Genomic DNA, 16,122 nt, shown 5'->3' with positions numbered 1-16,122 from the left:
AGCAGTTTGAAAGCAGGCCAATGCAAGTAGATAAATAGGTACCATTGCGACGGGAAGGTAAACAGCATTTCCGTGCGCCGCAACCCCAGAGTCGCCTTTGACTGGGTAGTTGCTTAGGACAGAATCTTTTCAGCAGCGGCACCAGCATTGTGGAACTCTGTACTCCAAGGAGGCTGGCTCTTCATGTCATCCTTCTTGGTCTTTTGGCAGTGTTACCAGTAAGTGCTTGAAGGTAAATATAATACAGTGGTACCTCGGGTTACAGACACTTCAGGTTACAGACGCTTCAGTTTACAGACTCCGCTAACCCAGAAATAGTGCTTCAGGTTAACAACTTTGCTTCAGGATGAGAATAGAAATCGTGCGGCGGCAGCGGGAGGCCCCATTAGCTAAAGTGGTACCTCAGGTTAAGAACAGTTTCAGGTTAAGAACCGACCTGCAGAACGATTTAAGTTCTTAACCCGAGGTACCACTGTAGTTAAATAGCAGAAAATGTATGGAGCATACAAATTACAGTGGTACCTCGGGTTAAGAACTTAATTTGTTCTGGAGGTCCGTTCTTAACCTGAAGCACCACTTTAGCTAATGGGGCCTCCTGCTGCTGCCGCGCCGCCAGAGCACGATTTCTGTTCTCATCCTGAAGCAAAGTTCTTAACCTGAGGTACTATTTCTGGGTTAGCGGAGTCTGTAACCTGAAGCGTCTGTAACCCGAGGTACCACTGTAATGATGAACTTTTCCAGACATTATACTTAACGATGTTATACAGACAGTAAGAGCTGTTTGACAGTGGAACGGACTCCCACTGGAGGTCGTGGACTATCCTTCTTTGGAGGTTTTTAAGCAGAGGTTGGGTAGCCATCTGTCATGGATACTTTAGCTTAGGTTCCTGCCTTGCAGGGGGCTGGACTAGATGGCCCTCAGGATCCCTTCCAACTATACAGTTCTGCGATAGCTGTTTTAATTATGAATCTTCATGATAGTTTGTGGATACAGTGGTGCCTCGCAAGACGAAAATAATCCGTTCCGCGAGTCTCTTCGTCTAGCGGTTTTTTCGTCTTGCGAAGCAACCCTATTAGCGGCTTAGCGCTATTAGTGGTTTAGCGGCTATTAAAGGCTTAGCGGCTTAGCGGCTAAAAGGCTATTAGCAGCTTAGCGGCTTAGAAAAAGGGGGGGAATCGCAAGACTCACAAGACGTTTTCGTCTTGCGAAGCAAGCCCATAGGGAAATTCGTCTTGCGAAGCACATCGAAAAACGGAAAACCCTTTCGTCTAGCGGGTTTTTCGTCTTGAGAGGCATCCGTCTTGCGAGGCACCACTGTAGCTTTTAGGAATGACAAAAGAAAAGGATAGAAACATGTGTACAGGTTTGCTCGTCTTCCTGGGTTCATCAGAGTGTGTTAGACGTGTGAGGCTGATGTGTCAGCCTGGGTGTATATTGATGTTAAAGGCGTCACATAAAGTGGCATTTTCTTGTGGAGAGGTCTTTTGTTCTTTGAAAAACTGGAGCAGAGTTTTGGGGAAAACAGTTTGGAAAAATTATCAAGCAGATGTCTGTGCGAGAGTACATTATAAGGTCCTTACACTTTAAGGATTACAAGAAAAAAACTACAGGAAAGGCAGTATTCACACATAGTTCTTTCCTTCTTGTGTATTTTTTTTGGGGGGGGTGTATTGCTTCCGATTCATTTATATCAACTTTTTAAAGAACTGTGAACAATTACATTGCAATTAAATACAATTGATTGTATTAAATGTAATTTTAAATACATTACAGCTTTTAAGCTCGAAAACAATCCACTATGTGTATATATAAATATACATATGCAGGTTTTGGTGTCTTCGGGTGTCTTCCCGTGTAAGAGTTGGGGTGTCTAGGCGACGTTTCGACGAGGTCTCACTCGTCATCTTCAGGCTGGTGCTTTCGGCTTCTTGTTACTGGAACAGAGCGGGATCTCAGTGTTTGAGTTCCTATAAATACTGTTGAGGGGGTGTGGTGTATAGCCTCCAACGTTCTGGGCAGAGAGGAAGTTCCCAGGTTAGTGTGCCTTTTCTTCTTTTGTTCATTAATTACTTGAGGGATATCTTGAGTGATTTCTTGAGTGATATTCTGAGTACCACTTAGGAGGGTCATTAGGTGTGGATTAGTTGCTAAAGCTTTCGTGTCTTGACCTCATGAGCTTGTGAAGAGTTTTTCTGAGAAGATGGCTGTACTGCAAATAGTTGTGCTCTGGCTTGGCTTGGCTCTAGCCAAGCCAGAGCACAACTATTTGCAGTACAGCCATCTTCTCAGAAAAACTCTTCACAAGCTCATGAGGTCAAGACACGAAAGCTTTAGCAACTAATCCACACCTAATGACCCTCCTAAGTGGTACTCAGAATATCACTCAAGAAATCACTCAAGATATCCCTCAAGTAATTAATGAACAAAAGAAGAAAAGGCACACTAACCTGGGAACTTCCTCTCTGCCCAGAACGTTGGAGGCTATACACCACACCCCCTCAACAGTATTTATAGGAACTCAAACACTGAGATCCTGCTCTGTTCCAGTAACAAGAAGCCGAAAGCACCAGCCTGAAGATGACGAGTGAGACCTCGTCGAAACGTCGCCTAGACACCCCAACTCTTACACGGGAAGACACCCGAAGACACCAAAACCTGCATTCCTGTACCCGTGAAAATCTACGAAAGCAAATATACATATATATACATATATATATGCTACTAAAATATACAATGCTACGTAATTGACGAAATTCATCTTCATGGGAATAAAATGCTTTTAAAACCCATCTAGTTATCTGTCACTATTCACTTATTGGGTTTATGGAGAAAGGAGAGAGCGCAGCTTTTCCTGCTGACTATGATGTAATGCTGATTAGCTAAATTTGCCTTGTTAAGTGAGATTAATATAGTTTGACAGCACCTTGAGTAAGAAGCAATAATTTCTGTTGATACTAAACAGTTGGTCACTTTCAGTAGAGATGAGGAATGCTGTCTTTTGTCTTGCACAAGACTGGACCTCTTGGCTGAAATTAGTGTTAAATTCCATATATTCCAAAAAATAAAATAAGGTATAGATTTGGGGATGGAATAGCAGAGCATGTATTGTTCCTATGGGGATGTAGAGATTTGTTATCATGTGAACTGTAGGCTGGAATATCAAAATTCCGCCGGTGTCTTTGTAAGATGAATTAAAGCTTCAGAACTGATGTCCATGTAAACTTTGTTACAAAAAGCATAAATTACCTAGCAATGAAAGCGAGGGGCTTATTTGCAAATGCATTGTTTTGAGATGAAAATTTAAAACCGAAGGTGAAAACCAATTATCCAATGTTTTTGTTTCATCTTAATCAATAAACAATTGTGTCCTTTGTTCTCAATATTAATAAATTAAAAATTAAAAGTGGGGCCTGACAGCATCTGGAGAGCAACAAGTTCCTCATCCCTGGTTTAAAAGATGCTTTAACCATTTGCTTTTTTTAAAAAAGAGGCTCTGGCCTACGGTGCATTTCAGGTTGTGGACAGTGGTGCTTCTGGTTTCTGCAGTTTCCTCTGCTGTTCAGCTGCATCACGTGCCATTCTAGAGACGATGGAGGGATGGTTTTGCATGAGGTGGGGATGGAACAGTCCTAGTGCATCTTTGGATCATGGTGCTCTGTTCTCTAGATACAAGCAGTTGTGACTGTTATTAAATTTGTCATTTTGTTTTTAGTTTCCTTTTGTTTTCTTCCTCTATGGCTGCAATCTGCCTTCTCGAAGAAGGTACAGGGCTATAAAGACTAGGACTAGCCGCCTAAGAAACAGTTTCTAACCAAATGCGATTTTGGTTTTAAACACAGTGTAAGGTAGTCTCTGTGGGAGTATATTGTATTTAATTATGGGGTATCAGAGTTTTGGGGGGTCTAACAAGGCTAACCAGGGGGGCTAGCCAGACTGGGGTAGCAGGCCTGTTGGTTTTTTAATGTCTGATGTAGAGTTTTTCAATTTCGTTGTTCTGTATGGGACAATGACAATAAAGATTATCGTATCGTAATCCTGTATACCTGGGAGTAAGCCCCACTGAAAACCACGAGACTGAGTAGAGCTATATAGGATCGCACAGTCTCTGACTTCATTTTAGCTTCCTTTAGGCTGCATAAATGTGTCTCCTTGTTGGGTTTCTTGACTTTTTAAAGATAAAATTTGCCTTGGAATACAAATTCTGGTACATCCTAGCTCACTGTAGCAATTCTAGACACTTGGAATTGATTGCTTAAGTGTAGCTGACTCTGTTCCTCTGAAACTGCACCGTTATGTGACCCTAACTTAACAGTATTTTTATGTTTTAACTAGCAGCAGCAAGACATACTAATGCTCATTTACTCTTTCCCTCCTACCTCCTTTTTATGGAAGATAAACATTTCCCCTTCTGCCATTGCCAAATTATTTAGGAGAAGAGTGTAAATTGAAGTCATTTATCTTGAAATGTGCCATTGCAGCAGACTGTTTATACAAGTGCAAGAAATTGTAACAGAGAAATATTTGGTCTGGTCTGCAAGGAAAAGGTTCCTTTTTTTCCTTTTGTTAATAAACTTTCTACGTGTGGAAATTTTGGTGTGATACTGAAAGACCATGTGTCTAGCAGGAATCAACTTAACACACACCTCTGTTTGTGAAGTAGGAACAATTAATTGATTTATTTTTTTATATAAAGGGAAATTTCTGTCTTTTTGCTGCACTGTAGATGAAATTAGCTCTCTTTAAAATTGCTTCAGTTCTTAACTGGCTACAGAACATTCCATGCATATGGGAAAGTTTATTGGTGGCCTGTGAGCTCTTAGAATGTGAATCCAGAGTAAGTTATTGTTGGCTGATCCCAGGTTGTAAATATTTGTCTGTCAGTTGGTGGACGAGTGAGTCGGGAGTTAAGTTACACGCGCCAGAAGATTGGAGAAGAGGCCATGTTTAATCCCCAACTCATGATTCAGACACCACAAGAGGACTGCGCTAATGTGCTAACAGCAGAGGCACTCCGACAGCACCTTGATTCTGCACTTCAAGCCAGCAGGGTACACGTGTATATGTACAACAGGTAAGGTGGAATGGAGAGAAAAGGCTATGTTATTTTAACTTCCCGGAACTAAGAATAGCTTAGGACCTGACAAGGAGGTGGAATGGAGAGAAAAGGCTATGTTATTTTAACTTCCCGGAACTAAGAATAGCTTAGGACCTGACAAGGAGGCACCAGAGTGCCGTGGTCCCACTTTGAATTCTCCTGCTGTTAACACGTGAAGACGAATTGATGCAGAGGAGATAACACAAGCTTCAGATGTGCATCTCTGCTGCGAAACTTTCCCCTTTCGGCAATGCAGTGGGAGTACAGTAAATGGGATTGCAGCGGACTTGCACATCTGCTTTTCAATATTTACAACCCTCCCAGCAACTCGTGTTCCTGGAGGGCCACTTTGAAGGAAGCAAGCGGAAATGGGCCGGTGCCTTCAGCCTCACAGTGGCTGTCTGTCTAATTCTTTTAGCCACAGATGCCGCTTTCTTGGTTCCCATTTAGCATCTCAGTTGGCAATGGGGGGAAGGGGATAGGTAGCCCCTCGAGAATTAGTTTTAGCCCTGGAATCTCCAGGTGTTGACCTTAGCTTAAAAAGTCTGAAGTTACTCTGAACAAGGTGTTTCAGAAAATAATCGTTCATGCCTCTATGGTACTCATACAGATTTGGTATTGATATAAATGAAAACAGCACTTCCCCCTTGTTTAATTTGTGTGTTTTTCATTTGTTGGTATGCCGACATATATAAATACTGCCTTATGAAAATCTGTGATGCTAAACAAAGTTTTTAATTAAGGTTAATAGCACAGGTTTGGACCTAATCTTGAGGCATTTACAGTCTGTCATATTTCAAAGTCAGAAGTTGTTTTCGATACAGTGTAGATAAATGTGCAGCATAAATTTTGTCTGATGCACTAATGGGTTTCCAAGTAGCAAAAAGTCCTTAGTGTTCACCAATTGGTAACATAATAGTCACTCCAAACAATTTGTCTACAGTACAGTATTCCAGGTTTTGCTTTTCAAAAGTCTTTAAGTTGGTGTCTGATAAACGAGAGAGGGTTGTGTGTGCAGTTAGTTTCATTGTTTCCAAAGGGTGAAGGAAATGTATTGATTGAACAACTAAGTCAACACTGTATGCCACTATAATCTTTCAGGATTTTAGCTCCATAGAGGTTAACTAATATAATTCAAATTGTAGCATGCCAGATGAGTGACAGGGTGTGTCATGGCAAAAATGATGCCAGCAAAATAAACCTCCAAATGAGCAAAACATTATTATTATTATTATTACTACTATTATCATCATCATCATAGCCCGCCCATCTGGCTGGGTTTTCCCAGCCACTCTGGGTGGCTCCCAGCAGAATAGTAAAAACACAATAAAACATCAGACATTAAAAATTTCCCTAAACAGAGTTGCCTTCAGATGTCTTCTAAAAGTCAGGTAGTTGTTTATTTCCTTGACATCTGAAGAGAGGGTGTTCCACAGGGCGGGTGCCACTCCCGAGAAGGCCCTCTGCCTGGTTCCCTGTAACCTCACTTCTAGCAGGGAGGGAACCAGCAGAAGACCCTCGGAGCTGGACCTCAGGGTCCGGGCTGAACGATGGGGATGGCAAGGCAATCATACCACATTGGACAGAATACTTGATTGCAGACACATCTGGAAATAGGGTTCCCAACCATTCCTGCACAATTCAAGCCCTGTTTACAAAGTAGCATTCTCTGTAACAAACAAAAACTGCCCTGTTTTGATGATTGCACAACAGGCCCCTTATTCAGGAGTTAAGAGTGCTTCATCTGTGCTTCACAGTTCCCCTAAAGGTGTACCACCTACGTGGGGGACATTGAAAAAATAAATGTGTGTATTTATGATTTTGATGTGATTTGCTCTTAATTTTTTACAGACAATGGAAATTGGAACACTTATGCCATAAATCAGGGGAACCGATCACAGAAGGTTACATGGACAAGGTACACATAATACGTTGTATTCTGCACATGCTTTCCTCTGTAAATAATAATTTTGCATTGAACTCTTTATCGTTTCTTAATTTGGCGTGTGCTTTTTTCTAACTTTGACAGATCATAGAACATCTTTACCCTTGTTTAATTATCACACCTTTGGACTGTTTTTGGGAGGGTGCAAAGTTACAGTCGGGGACTGCATATCTACCGTAAGTGTTGTTTTCTACAATATAAACCGGCTTGGACTGCATGGTAGCCTTTCACATTATTATGATTTGCTCTTATGCTGCACTGTCAACAAAATATCAGAATTCGCATATATGTGACTTTGACAAGGGTTTTGTCTTAATAATGGAGGTGGAGTCACAAGACAAACAGCGTGTTCAGACAAGACTCTCCATCTGCAGGAATGTAGCTGCATAGGAGAAGTCACATCAGACCCCGGGAACAGCTGCAGCGGTTTCACGAAGGTTTCACATCCATGTGCATCTGATCTTGGATCAGATGTTGCTTCCTCCAGGCATTCAGCTGCTGCCTCATGCTTGAGCCATTCCACAAAGACCATGGACCAGCTTATAAATAGTATCTCAACAGACAAATTTTTATTTGCAACCTTTAGTCCTCCTCTTTAACAACCAATTTAGAATTGACACTGATGTGATTGAGCTTTGAACTTTATCAAGGGTTGTTTTCCAGGGTTGTTTTCTGCAGTCATTTTGAAGATCTGTGTGCCCTGTGTCTTAAGGTGCATGCTGTGGAAAGGAAACAAGTATGCACATTTCTGGAAAATCAGTCTCCTGGTAGATGTCCTGAGTTTTTGCAGTGCTTCTTCTCAGATGAAGTGTGTTGTCACATTTCAGCTTTCCACACATTTTTGCTCAAATATCTTCCAAAAGCCAACAACCTTGAAAACAACCACTAATCTTTCTTCCCATGCAAGAAAAGAAAGGAAAGGAAAGGAAAATAAGAGAGAGCGGCTTTGTCTTTGTGGGGCAAGGCCAGGGATACTTTCTAAAGCGTTGTGGAAATGGTTTCACAACACACTCACCATCCTGAAAACAAATTCCTGTGAATGCAGAGAAGTTGAATCTGTGTTCAAGCTACTTCCATCATACTTTTAGAACGCATGTCCCAGCAGCAACAAAGGTTATTTTGAGGGAAATAAGCTTTGTTCCCTCCTTGTTTTTAATTCTAACGTACAATAGTACCGATGGCCTGAGAATTCTCTTTGGCTGAAAGTATGTGAATTGTCGCCTTGAATTAAAAATAATATTCTCAGGAAGAAACTAATCCTTTGTTTATTTGATTGTTCAGTGGCACAAGGTATCTCTTTTGGAAGATTGTTATATGTAACGTAATGTGTCCATCAAAGAGTTAATTTTTAATCAGTTTAGACATTTTTGGTTAATTATGCAAGACTTAGCTTTTGTGTTATTGTCTTTGCCCTGGTTTGCATGTCTCTGTAAAAGCAATTTGCAATGGCCTTCAGTGTAGAGGGTTTTTTTTTTTAGATGGGGGAATAAGGGGGTTTGTGTTTTCTGGTTGGGAGAGTTTGAATAATGACTTAAGCCTGGTTAAGCAGATACAGTAGTTTGAACCGCAAAATAAGGCAGCCAAAAGCCTTTATAGTCTATCAACATCATGAAATCAAAACTGGAGGTAGGAGAAATAGGAAGACCGTCATGATCGTGGCAGCAACTAGTGCTCAGGCATTTTTGAGTCCATGGCTAAGTTAACAAGAGTTTGAAGGAACACAGTAACTATTAAGTATAAAAAAGCGAAAACCTTATTGATTACATATGAAACATATATTCAGAGGCAAGCAATTCCTATGTGATATGAAATCCTTTCTCCTTTTAAAAGTAACTAAGAAGTCAGTAATCCCAATTTTAAAAGTATTGAAAGGCAAGATCAGACATTAAATTTCTTATCCATTTGAACATCCCTGGCCACACACATGAATCCAACATGATGTGGCAGTTAGATATCAAAGAACATCGGCCAACCTCAGTGTCTGTAATTCCACAGCCAACTACAATAGTGTCATCACAGTTCTAGAAACTGCATTTAGGTAATATTTGTAACCTCCCCATTCAGATGTTACAGAAAAAACATTTATTTTGGGATGAGTGGGACTATTCACACGAACAAGTAATTTGTTGTCTGAAACCAGCCCTAATATATGATTTCTCAACAGTGGCTACTGAAGAATGAATATCACATGTAGCACAGTTTAAAATAGGCACAGTCTACTCAGAGTAAGAGTAAGTTCTACTCAGTTAATAGGGCATAATTCACTTTTAGGGTGAATTATATCCATAGTTTGGGCTTTTGATGTTTATATAAGGAGGGGTGGGAGGGGGAGAGGTGTATATTGTGAGTCAGTGTGAAGGTTGTTGATGCCTCTTTGACCATTATGTTCCTACTCTTTTGTTTCTCCAGAGGGAAACCCCATTTGCAGTGGACCAACTTTGACCCCTTAGAATTCTTGGAGGAGTTAAAGAAAATAAACTCGCAAGTAGATACCTGGGAAGAAATGTTGAATAAGGCAGACGTTGGACATGGGTATATGGATCGACCTTGCCTGAATCCTGATGATCCTGACTGTCCTATCACAGCACCCAACAAAAATTCAACCAAAGTAAGTTGGCTTGGCCTTTGTTGGCTAACTCAGGAAATGTGGAAGGAATGGTGGAATCCTACAACCCTCTAAGCCAGCCTCAAAAATAAATTTCAATTTAACCCTCCTGAAAGTCCATTTTATAGGTACATGTGGGCAATGTGTTGCCTACAGCTGTTCTTAGAAATCTCATAATAACAGCTTTCATATTGATTTTTGATTTTTTTTGAAGTGTCTCTACCTCATGATAACTTGAGATAAATGATAAATGATTATGATGTGATTGGGATGAAGAGTCAAAAACCTGGAAGCAAATGAAGATATGATAAACAAAACATAAAATGGATTCCAGAACAAAACAAAACAAAAAACCCAAAAAAGATAAGATGGAATTCAGACGTGATACTTTCAGCCCCTCAGAAGAAGAGTTGTGTGCAAATGTGCCAAATAAATAAATGGCTGGCATTACCACCTGGGCAGAACAGTCTTGACCAGTCTTGTTTACAGTGTTGTTTCACATCCTCAGAGAGAAGATTTTTATTTAAGAACTCCTTTCAGCTTTGTAAAACAGACCATGGCTTCACCGCATTTTGATTTAGCACTCCTGTTGGAATTTCCATTGCATGTATTTGTTTATGGGTTGCAGACTGCTTTCTGTCTGTCTCCATAGATCTTCATTTGCTTGTTGTTCCCGGCATCTCCTGAATATGTGTTGTGCTTTTTGGATTTTCAAATGTGGTCATGATAGAAGGAGAGAGCGAGCGGGGGAATAGGCGATCTTGGGAAAGAGATGAAACTATTCCGTATGAGTGTCTTCCTGGGAGTGTTGATTTTACCAGCTGTTTGTAGTGACATGCAGTACTGTCTTCAGCTTTGTTTATGCCCTCCTGCAAAGCAAGGGATTCTAGGATATCAAAGTGACTAGATTTGTGAGGCCACTAGGGCAGTTCACCAGCTTTGTCTACTAAGTGCTAACTGTGACTGTCATGTGAAATGTTTATCCCTGTTCCGTTTCCTCCAACTGTTCCTGTGAACTGGTTCTCTATTTTGGCTCAGGAACATGTTTTATAATAGAGGCTGCTTTTGATTTAAATTATAAGTGGTAATATTTGAAATTTGCATGCATATGTGTATGAACAGAGAGAGGGTAAGTGGGGAGGAGAATGAATGTGTTTTAAAAGCATGCATTATTGGATGAAAGAATCACAACTTCGTTGTGCATGTTAAAAATAACTGTCTTGCATTCAGTTGTCACTGAGCTATGATTGTGGAACTGACTTTGTTTTATGGTTTTAGTAGCTTGGATCCAGAGCTTACTTTGTGTGAAGAGAAGTCACTTCCACTCACACTATGGTTTTGCCTGATTCTGCCCCTCTCCTACTGCAGCCCTCTCTGCAATGCACACCATTACAGAGATTTATGCTTCTGGAGGAGAACTTGAGGGGCAACAAAAGGAATAGCCCCTAAAAGAATACTGATGTATTCATAGGATTTGAAACTGAATGAACTCCCTTGCTGTGGTCACTAAGCTTCAAGGCAAAATGGGGCCTTCCCTTGCTTCCAGTTCTCCATATTTTGTTTGGTCTGCAGTCTAGAGACAGGAGCAATTTAGCCCAGTGTCAGAGGTCTATACTCCATGGAAGGCAACAGGAATGTGACCTTACAGATTCCTTGACTCCCTAGGTATATGAATGTAAACAGTAAGAACCGTGCTCTTATTTGGTCCCTCAGTAAATGGAGAATGTTCTGGCGGTTGCAGTCATATTCTCGTACCTTTTCTGGGAGCTACCAAGGAAATGAAGTATTCAACGTTTTCTTTTTCGTTTTCGGTTGACAGTCCCCAGTTGCTTCACCCACCGGCACATTTGCACCCAAAGGAGCAAAATATATACTAAAGAACAAAGTTCTGTTGTTGTTCACCTCTCTAGGGATTCAGAATGCTAAAGATCTGTTACACTTCCCTGAGTCGGTTGGCCAGCCCAAGTCCTTTCCAACTGACCATTAATTATACAACTTCAAGAGAAGTTTTAATTGCCTGAATTAAAGAATAGTTCGATCAGGCTTTACATTTCCATGGCAAATATAATTTTCGGTGTTGCTGTGAGGGGGATACTAGAATGGGTATTATGATACGGCAACTGTATTTTCCAAGGGTGTTTACTGGAGGGAGAATTACAAAGGACTATGTTTAATTTGATAACTGACAGTTATTTAATCCTGACACTTATTAGAAGCGTAAGACCCAGTCTGGGTGTACATCGCCATGTAAATGAATTATGTCTGAAAGACAAGGTTCTTGACATATGCTTCTTCCGTCAGTCCACAACTTGCATGGATTTAACTTGTACATTTTCAACTTTACGCATGTGGCAAATTAAAAGTGAAAAATAAATAAAAGGAGGCAGGGTTCCTTTGAAAAATGACTTTGTCAATCTCACCCGTCATTGAACACAAGGGGTTCTGACGACACAGTTTGGCTTTAGGCACAATCCCCGGAACATAACCCCACATAAATATGAAGTATTTTTACAGTTCAAGTATGTTCCTGACTACTGCTTAACCCACACCCTGAACCCTTTCAGAGCTTGCTTCAGGATTTCTGTGTACTAGCAAACTTGTCTTTGGGGAGTCCCTGAATTCATCTTAGTGGTCCTGTTTCATTTTATTGTCTTGTGCTTTCTTCTTTTGTTTGCCTTTTAGCCTCTAGACGTGGCCCTTGTTTTAAGTGGTGGATGCTATGGGTTATCCAAAAAATATATGCATTGGCAGGAAGAGCTGATCATTGGTGGCACAGTTAAAAATGGTACTGGGAAACTTGTCAGGTAAATACCAATGGCCTTGTCTCATATGTCCTGTTTCTTTCTTTTGAAAAAAAATTAAAACTCTCTTGAAAACCTTTGCCACCTGTGGGCGAGGTGTTGCTAAGCTGGGTTGTCTATGGTAGGTCGTGAAGTCTTCTTCCTGACAATTTAATTGCTTTCTAGAGTAATATTTCCTACTACATATTATATGAACTTTTTGACAGTTTGTACTAGTTACATATGCTTTCTGTACAGTGCAGTTCCACTTTGGGTGTAGGTCATCTAGAGTTACTGCTTTATTACGGTTACAGATAGGTAGCCGTGTTGGTCTGCCATAGTCAAAATAAAAAAATTCCTTCCAGTAGCACCTTAAAGACCAACTAAGTTAGTTCTTGGTATGAGCTATCGTGTGCATGCACACTTCTTCAGATACACTGAAACAGAAGTTGCCAGACCCTTCTATATAGTGAGAAGGTGGGGAGGGGTATTACTCAGAAGGGTGGTGGGAATGGGAGATTGGCAGATAGCTGAGATGAGCCTGTTGACGACTCTTAACGACTGTAATAGGTCTTACAGGAAAAGGCAAGGGGTGAGAAGGTTATATCAGTGAGAAGCTCATACCAAGAACTAACTTAGTTGGTCTTTAAGGTGCTACTGGAAGGAATTTTTTTATTTTGCTTTATTACGGGTTCAGCCAACTTGGAAGGACACAAAATTGTAATTAAAGTGTAGTTCACATTTAAGCCACAGTGCTTTTGTTCACGCTTCACTCATAAGGTCTCTGTAGCAGCAGGCCTCTGTATTTGTTTCATATGCAAAAATACATAGGTATTTTTTTTCATGTTGTAAGCTGACTTGAGCATGGTTTGAATTGTGGAAAGGTGGTATACAAATAAAGTTATCTATGTATATTTGGACCAGGAGAAGAAAAAGCAAGCAATGTATTATGGAAACTGAGTTGCCAGAGAGCATCCTTCACCATCTAATAATGGAAAGATTTTAAGCAATTCAGCTGGGAAAATAGAATTTGTTGTTCATTCAAATGTTTGTCACTGTATGCCCAGGGTACACTTACATGGACCTTACATGATTTAAATGTATTCTGTCTCATATGTATAAAAATTGGGGGACTGGCTTAAAGTAACGATCCTGTCTTCACTGATATAACCTTACTGCAAGTGAAATAGTTCTGGTCCCTGGAACAAAGTGACCCCCAATAATACCATAGCTGGCCCTTCTGGCAGTAGGGAAATTAATAGGTAGCCCACAGTATTTGTAAGTTCCAGTGCATGTGTACCAGTTTATATATATATATATATAATTTGCTTCATTTCTCCAAAATGAATTTGAGACATTGAACAATGCAAATTATTTTAAAACGATGCAGTGTTTAAAAGTAGTAAATCACATATACCAATATTAATATAAAAAAACTGAACAACAAATATTTATAGCTACAGCATTTAAAAAATAAAAAGCCAAAAAAGAGAATAGTTTCCCCCCCAGGTGCCTGGGATCCTGTCTTGCAGAGGATTTGTTACAAATTTGCCTTTAAGCAGATGGCTATCAGAGCCTAAAGATAATTTGTGACTTTATTCTGTTTTATTTCCCGGCATTTATTCCCCAGCTTTTTGACAAACACTCAAGGTGTTTTACAGTCACAATAAAGCAACACATAATGAAAATGAAGCAGAAATGAGGTGAAGCGTATTAACGTACAAAGCCTCCTTTTGCTTCGACAGCCCCTTGATCCACTTGCTCCTGAGTTAGCTTTTCCAGTGAGCAGCGGTTCTCTGAGGTCTCAAGCAGAGATCTTTTCCAACCTTGCGAACCCAAAGGTCCCTTCAAGGTGCTCGTTTTAGGACGCCAGCCACTGAAAATGCCTTTGTTTAAAATGTCTGCCCTAAACCCTTTCCTCCTTCTAAGCTCCCACCTCCCTTCCTCTTGCAGTGCCCAGGCTTTACAAACCATGTTTCAGTTAATGACTCCTAAGCAAATGTACGAGCACTTCAAGGGGTATGAGTATGTTTCGCACATCAACTGGAATGAAGACAAAGCAGCGGCAATTCTGGAAGCCTGGCAAAGGATGTATGTTGAGGTAAAACCAGAAACCTACCTGGTGAACCATTTCTGGTGGGCTTTCCTAGTACAGTGGTACCTCGGGTTACATACGCTTCAGGTTACAGACGCTTCAGGTTACAGACTCCACTAACCCAGAAATAGTGCCTCGGGTTAAGAACTTTGCTTCAGGATGAGAACAGAAATTGTGCTACAGCAGCACAGCAGCAGGAGGAGGTACCATTAGCTGAAGTGGTGCTTCAGGTTAAGAACAGTTTCAGGTTAAGAATGGACCTCCGGAACGAGGTACCACTGTATGCTTGTGCAAATGTCCATGGTCTATAGAAGGGATGGGAAAGCTGTTGTTGGGAATCCATCTCCCATCCTCATCTCTGGTCCATAGCGTTCATAGACTCATAGAATTGTAGAGCTGGGACACCAGAGGTCCTCTAGTCCAACCCCTCCATATAGGAATCTCAGCTAAAGCATCCATGGCAGTGAATGCTTCTTCATTGAAGCTCCATACAGTAGAACTGGCTTGTGGGATAAGTGTGCCCTCTGTTTAGAACAGTAGCAGCAAAGGATTTTAAACTTGCCTTTTTGCTTTCAGCCTAGATGAATTTGCCAGCACCATTGTGAGTGACGTTAAAGAGATATACAGCATTTGTTTTCACTCGTGAATTTTAAATCCTGGTGCGCTCTTCTGATTTGCTGATCCGACAGTGAACTGCCATAGCTTTAAAGAGCTCGGCTGGCTTTAAAAACACTTGGTCAGTGTGTCCAGTAGTAGATAGGTAGCCGTGTTGGTCTGCCATAGTCAAAATAAAAAAATTCCTTCCAGTAGCTCCTTAAAGACCAACTAAGTTAGTTCTTGGTATGAGCTTCCGTGTGCATGCACACTTCTTCAGATACGAGCACCTTAAAGACCAACTAAGTTAGTTCTTGGTATGAGCTTTCGTGTGCATGCACACTTCTTCAGATACCTGAAGAAGTATCTTCAGGTATCTGAAGAAGTGTGCATGCACACGAAAGCTCATACCAAGAACTAACTTAGTTGGTCTTTAAGGTGCTACTGGAAGGAATTTTTTTATTTTGGTCAGTGTGGTTATCCAGCGAAGGTGTCTGGAACACATTAGCCAGCCACAGAATCTGTTCACAGCTGCAGTCCCATTGGTGAGGTCATGTGACATTATCTGGCCTTTGTTTCCCAGGGGTTGACCTCTGCTAAGCTGCTTGTGACCTCTCTAAAGTGCCCAGCCAATGAAGAAAGAGAGGATTGCTCTTAAGAATTTGTTGTTTTAGATTAGAGGCACAACTGATATAACAACAAATCAGTTGTAGACTCTTGGATCGAGAGAGCAAAAAAATTAGACGGGGGTGGGGGAAGCAGGGGAGACTGAGCGTGAACCGTCTTCAGTTTCACTATTTCAAATAAATTGCCATATTCCTCTCCTCTGGGGCGCACAATCTTATTTGATCTATAGCAGCCTGCTGAGTCTCTCTACCAAGTATGGCAATTATGGAACAAAGAGTTAATGACATATCCGTGTGTGTGTGTGTGTGACACACACACACCTACACAAACAAATAAAAGCTGGTTTTAAATCATATCCCCTGCAGGAACGCATTGTATTG

At 40.9% G+C, this 16,122-nt stretch overlaps 1 protein-coding gene across 2 annotated transcripts in view; it reads left to right on the top strand.

The window, feature by feature from the left end:
* PTCH1 (patched 1) overlaps positions 1-16,122 on the top strand; it is a 115,322-nt gene that overhangs the window by 49,159 nt on the left and 50,041 nt on the right. For both annotated transcript variants that reach the window (XM_081213533.1, XM_081213532.1), the window contains exons 3-8: positions 4,883-5,072; positions 6,948-7,014; positions 7,126-7,217; positions 9,451-9,649; positions 12,329-12,450; positions 14,380-14,527. In XM_081213533.1, the coding sequence (XP_081069659.1) occupies positions 4,883-5,072; positions 6,948-7,014; positions 7,126-7,217; positions 9,451-9,649; positions 12,329-12,450; positions 14,380-14,527 (818 nt within the window). The remainder of the gene's footprint in view (positions 1-4,882; positions 5,073-6,947; positions 7,015-7,125; positions 7,218-9,450; positions 9,650-12,328; positions 12,451-14,379; positions 14,528-16,122) is intronic.

This window comes from Podarcis bocagei, assembly GCF_964188305.1.
Source record: "Podarcis bocagei genome assembly, chromosome: 11".
Lineage (NCBI taxonomy): Eukaryota > Metazoa > Chordata > Lepidosauria > Squamata > Lacertidae > Podarcis > Podarcis bocagei.
Note: the sequence above shows the minus strand (reverse complement) of the source record. Positions and strands in the feature narration are given on the sequence as shown.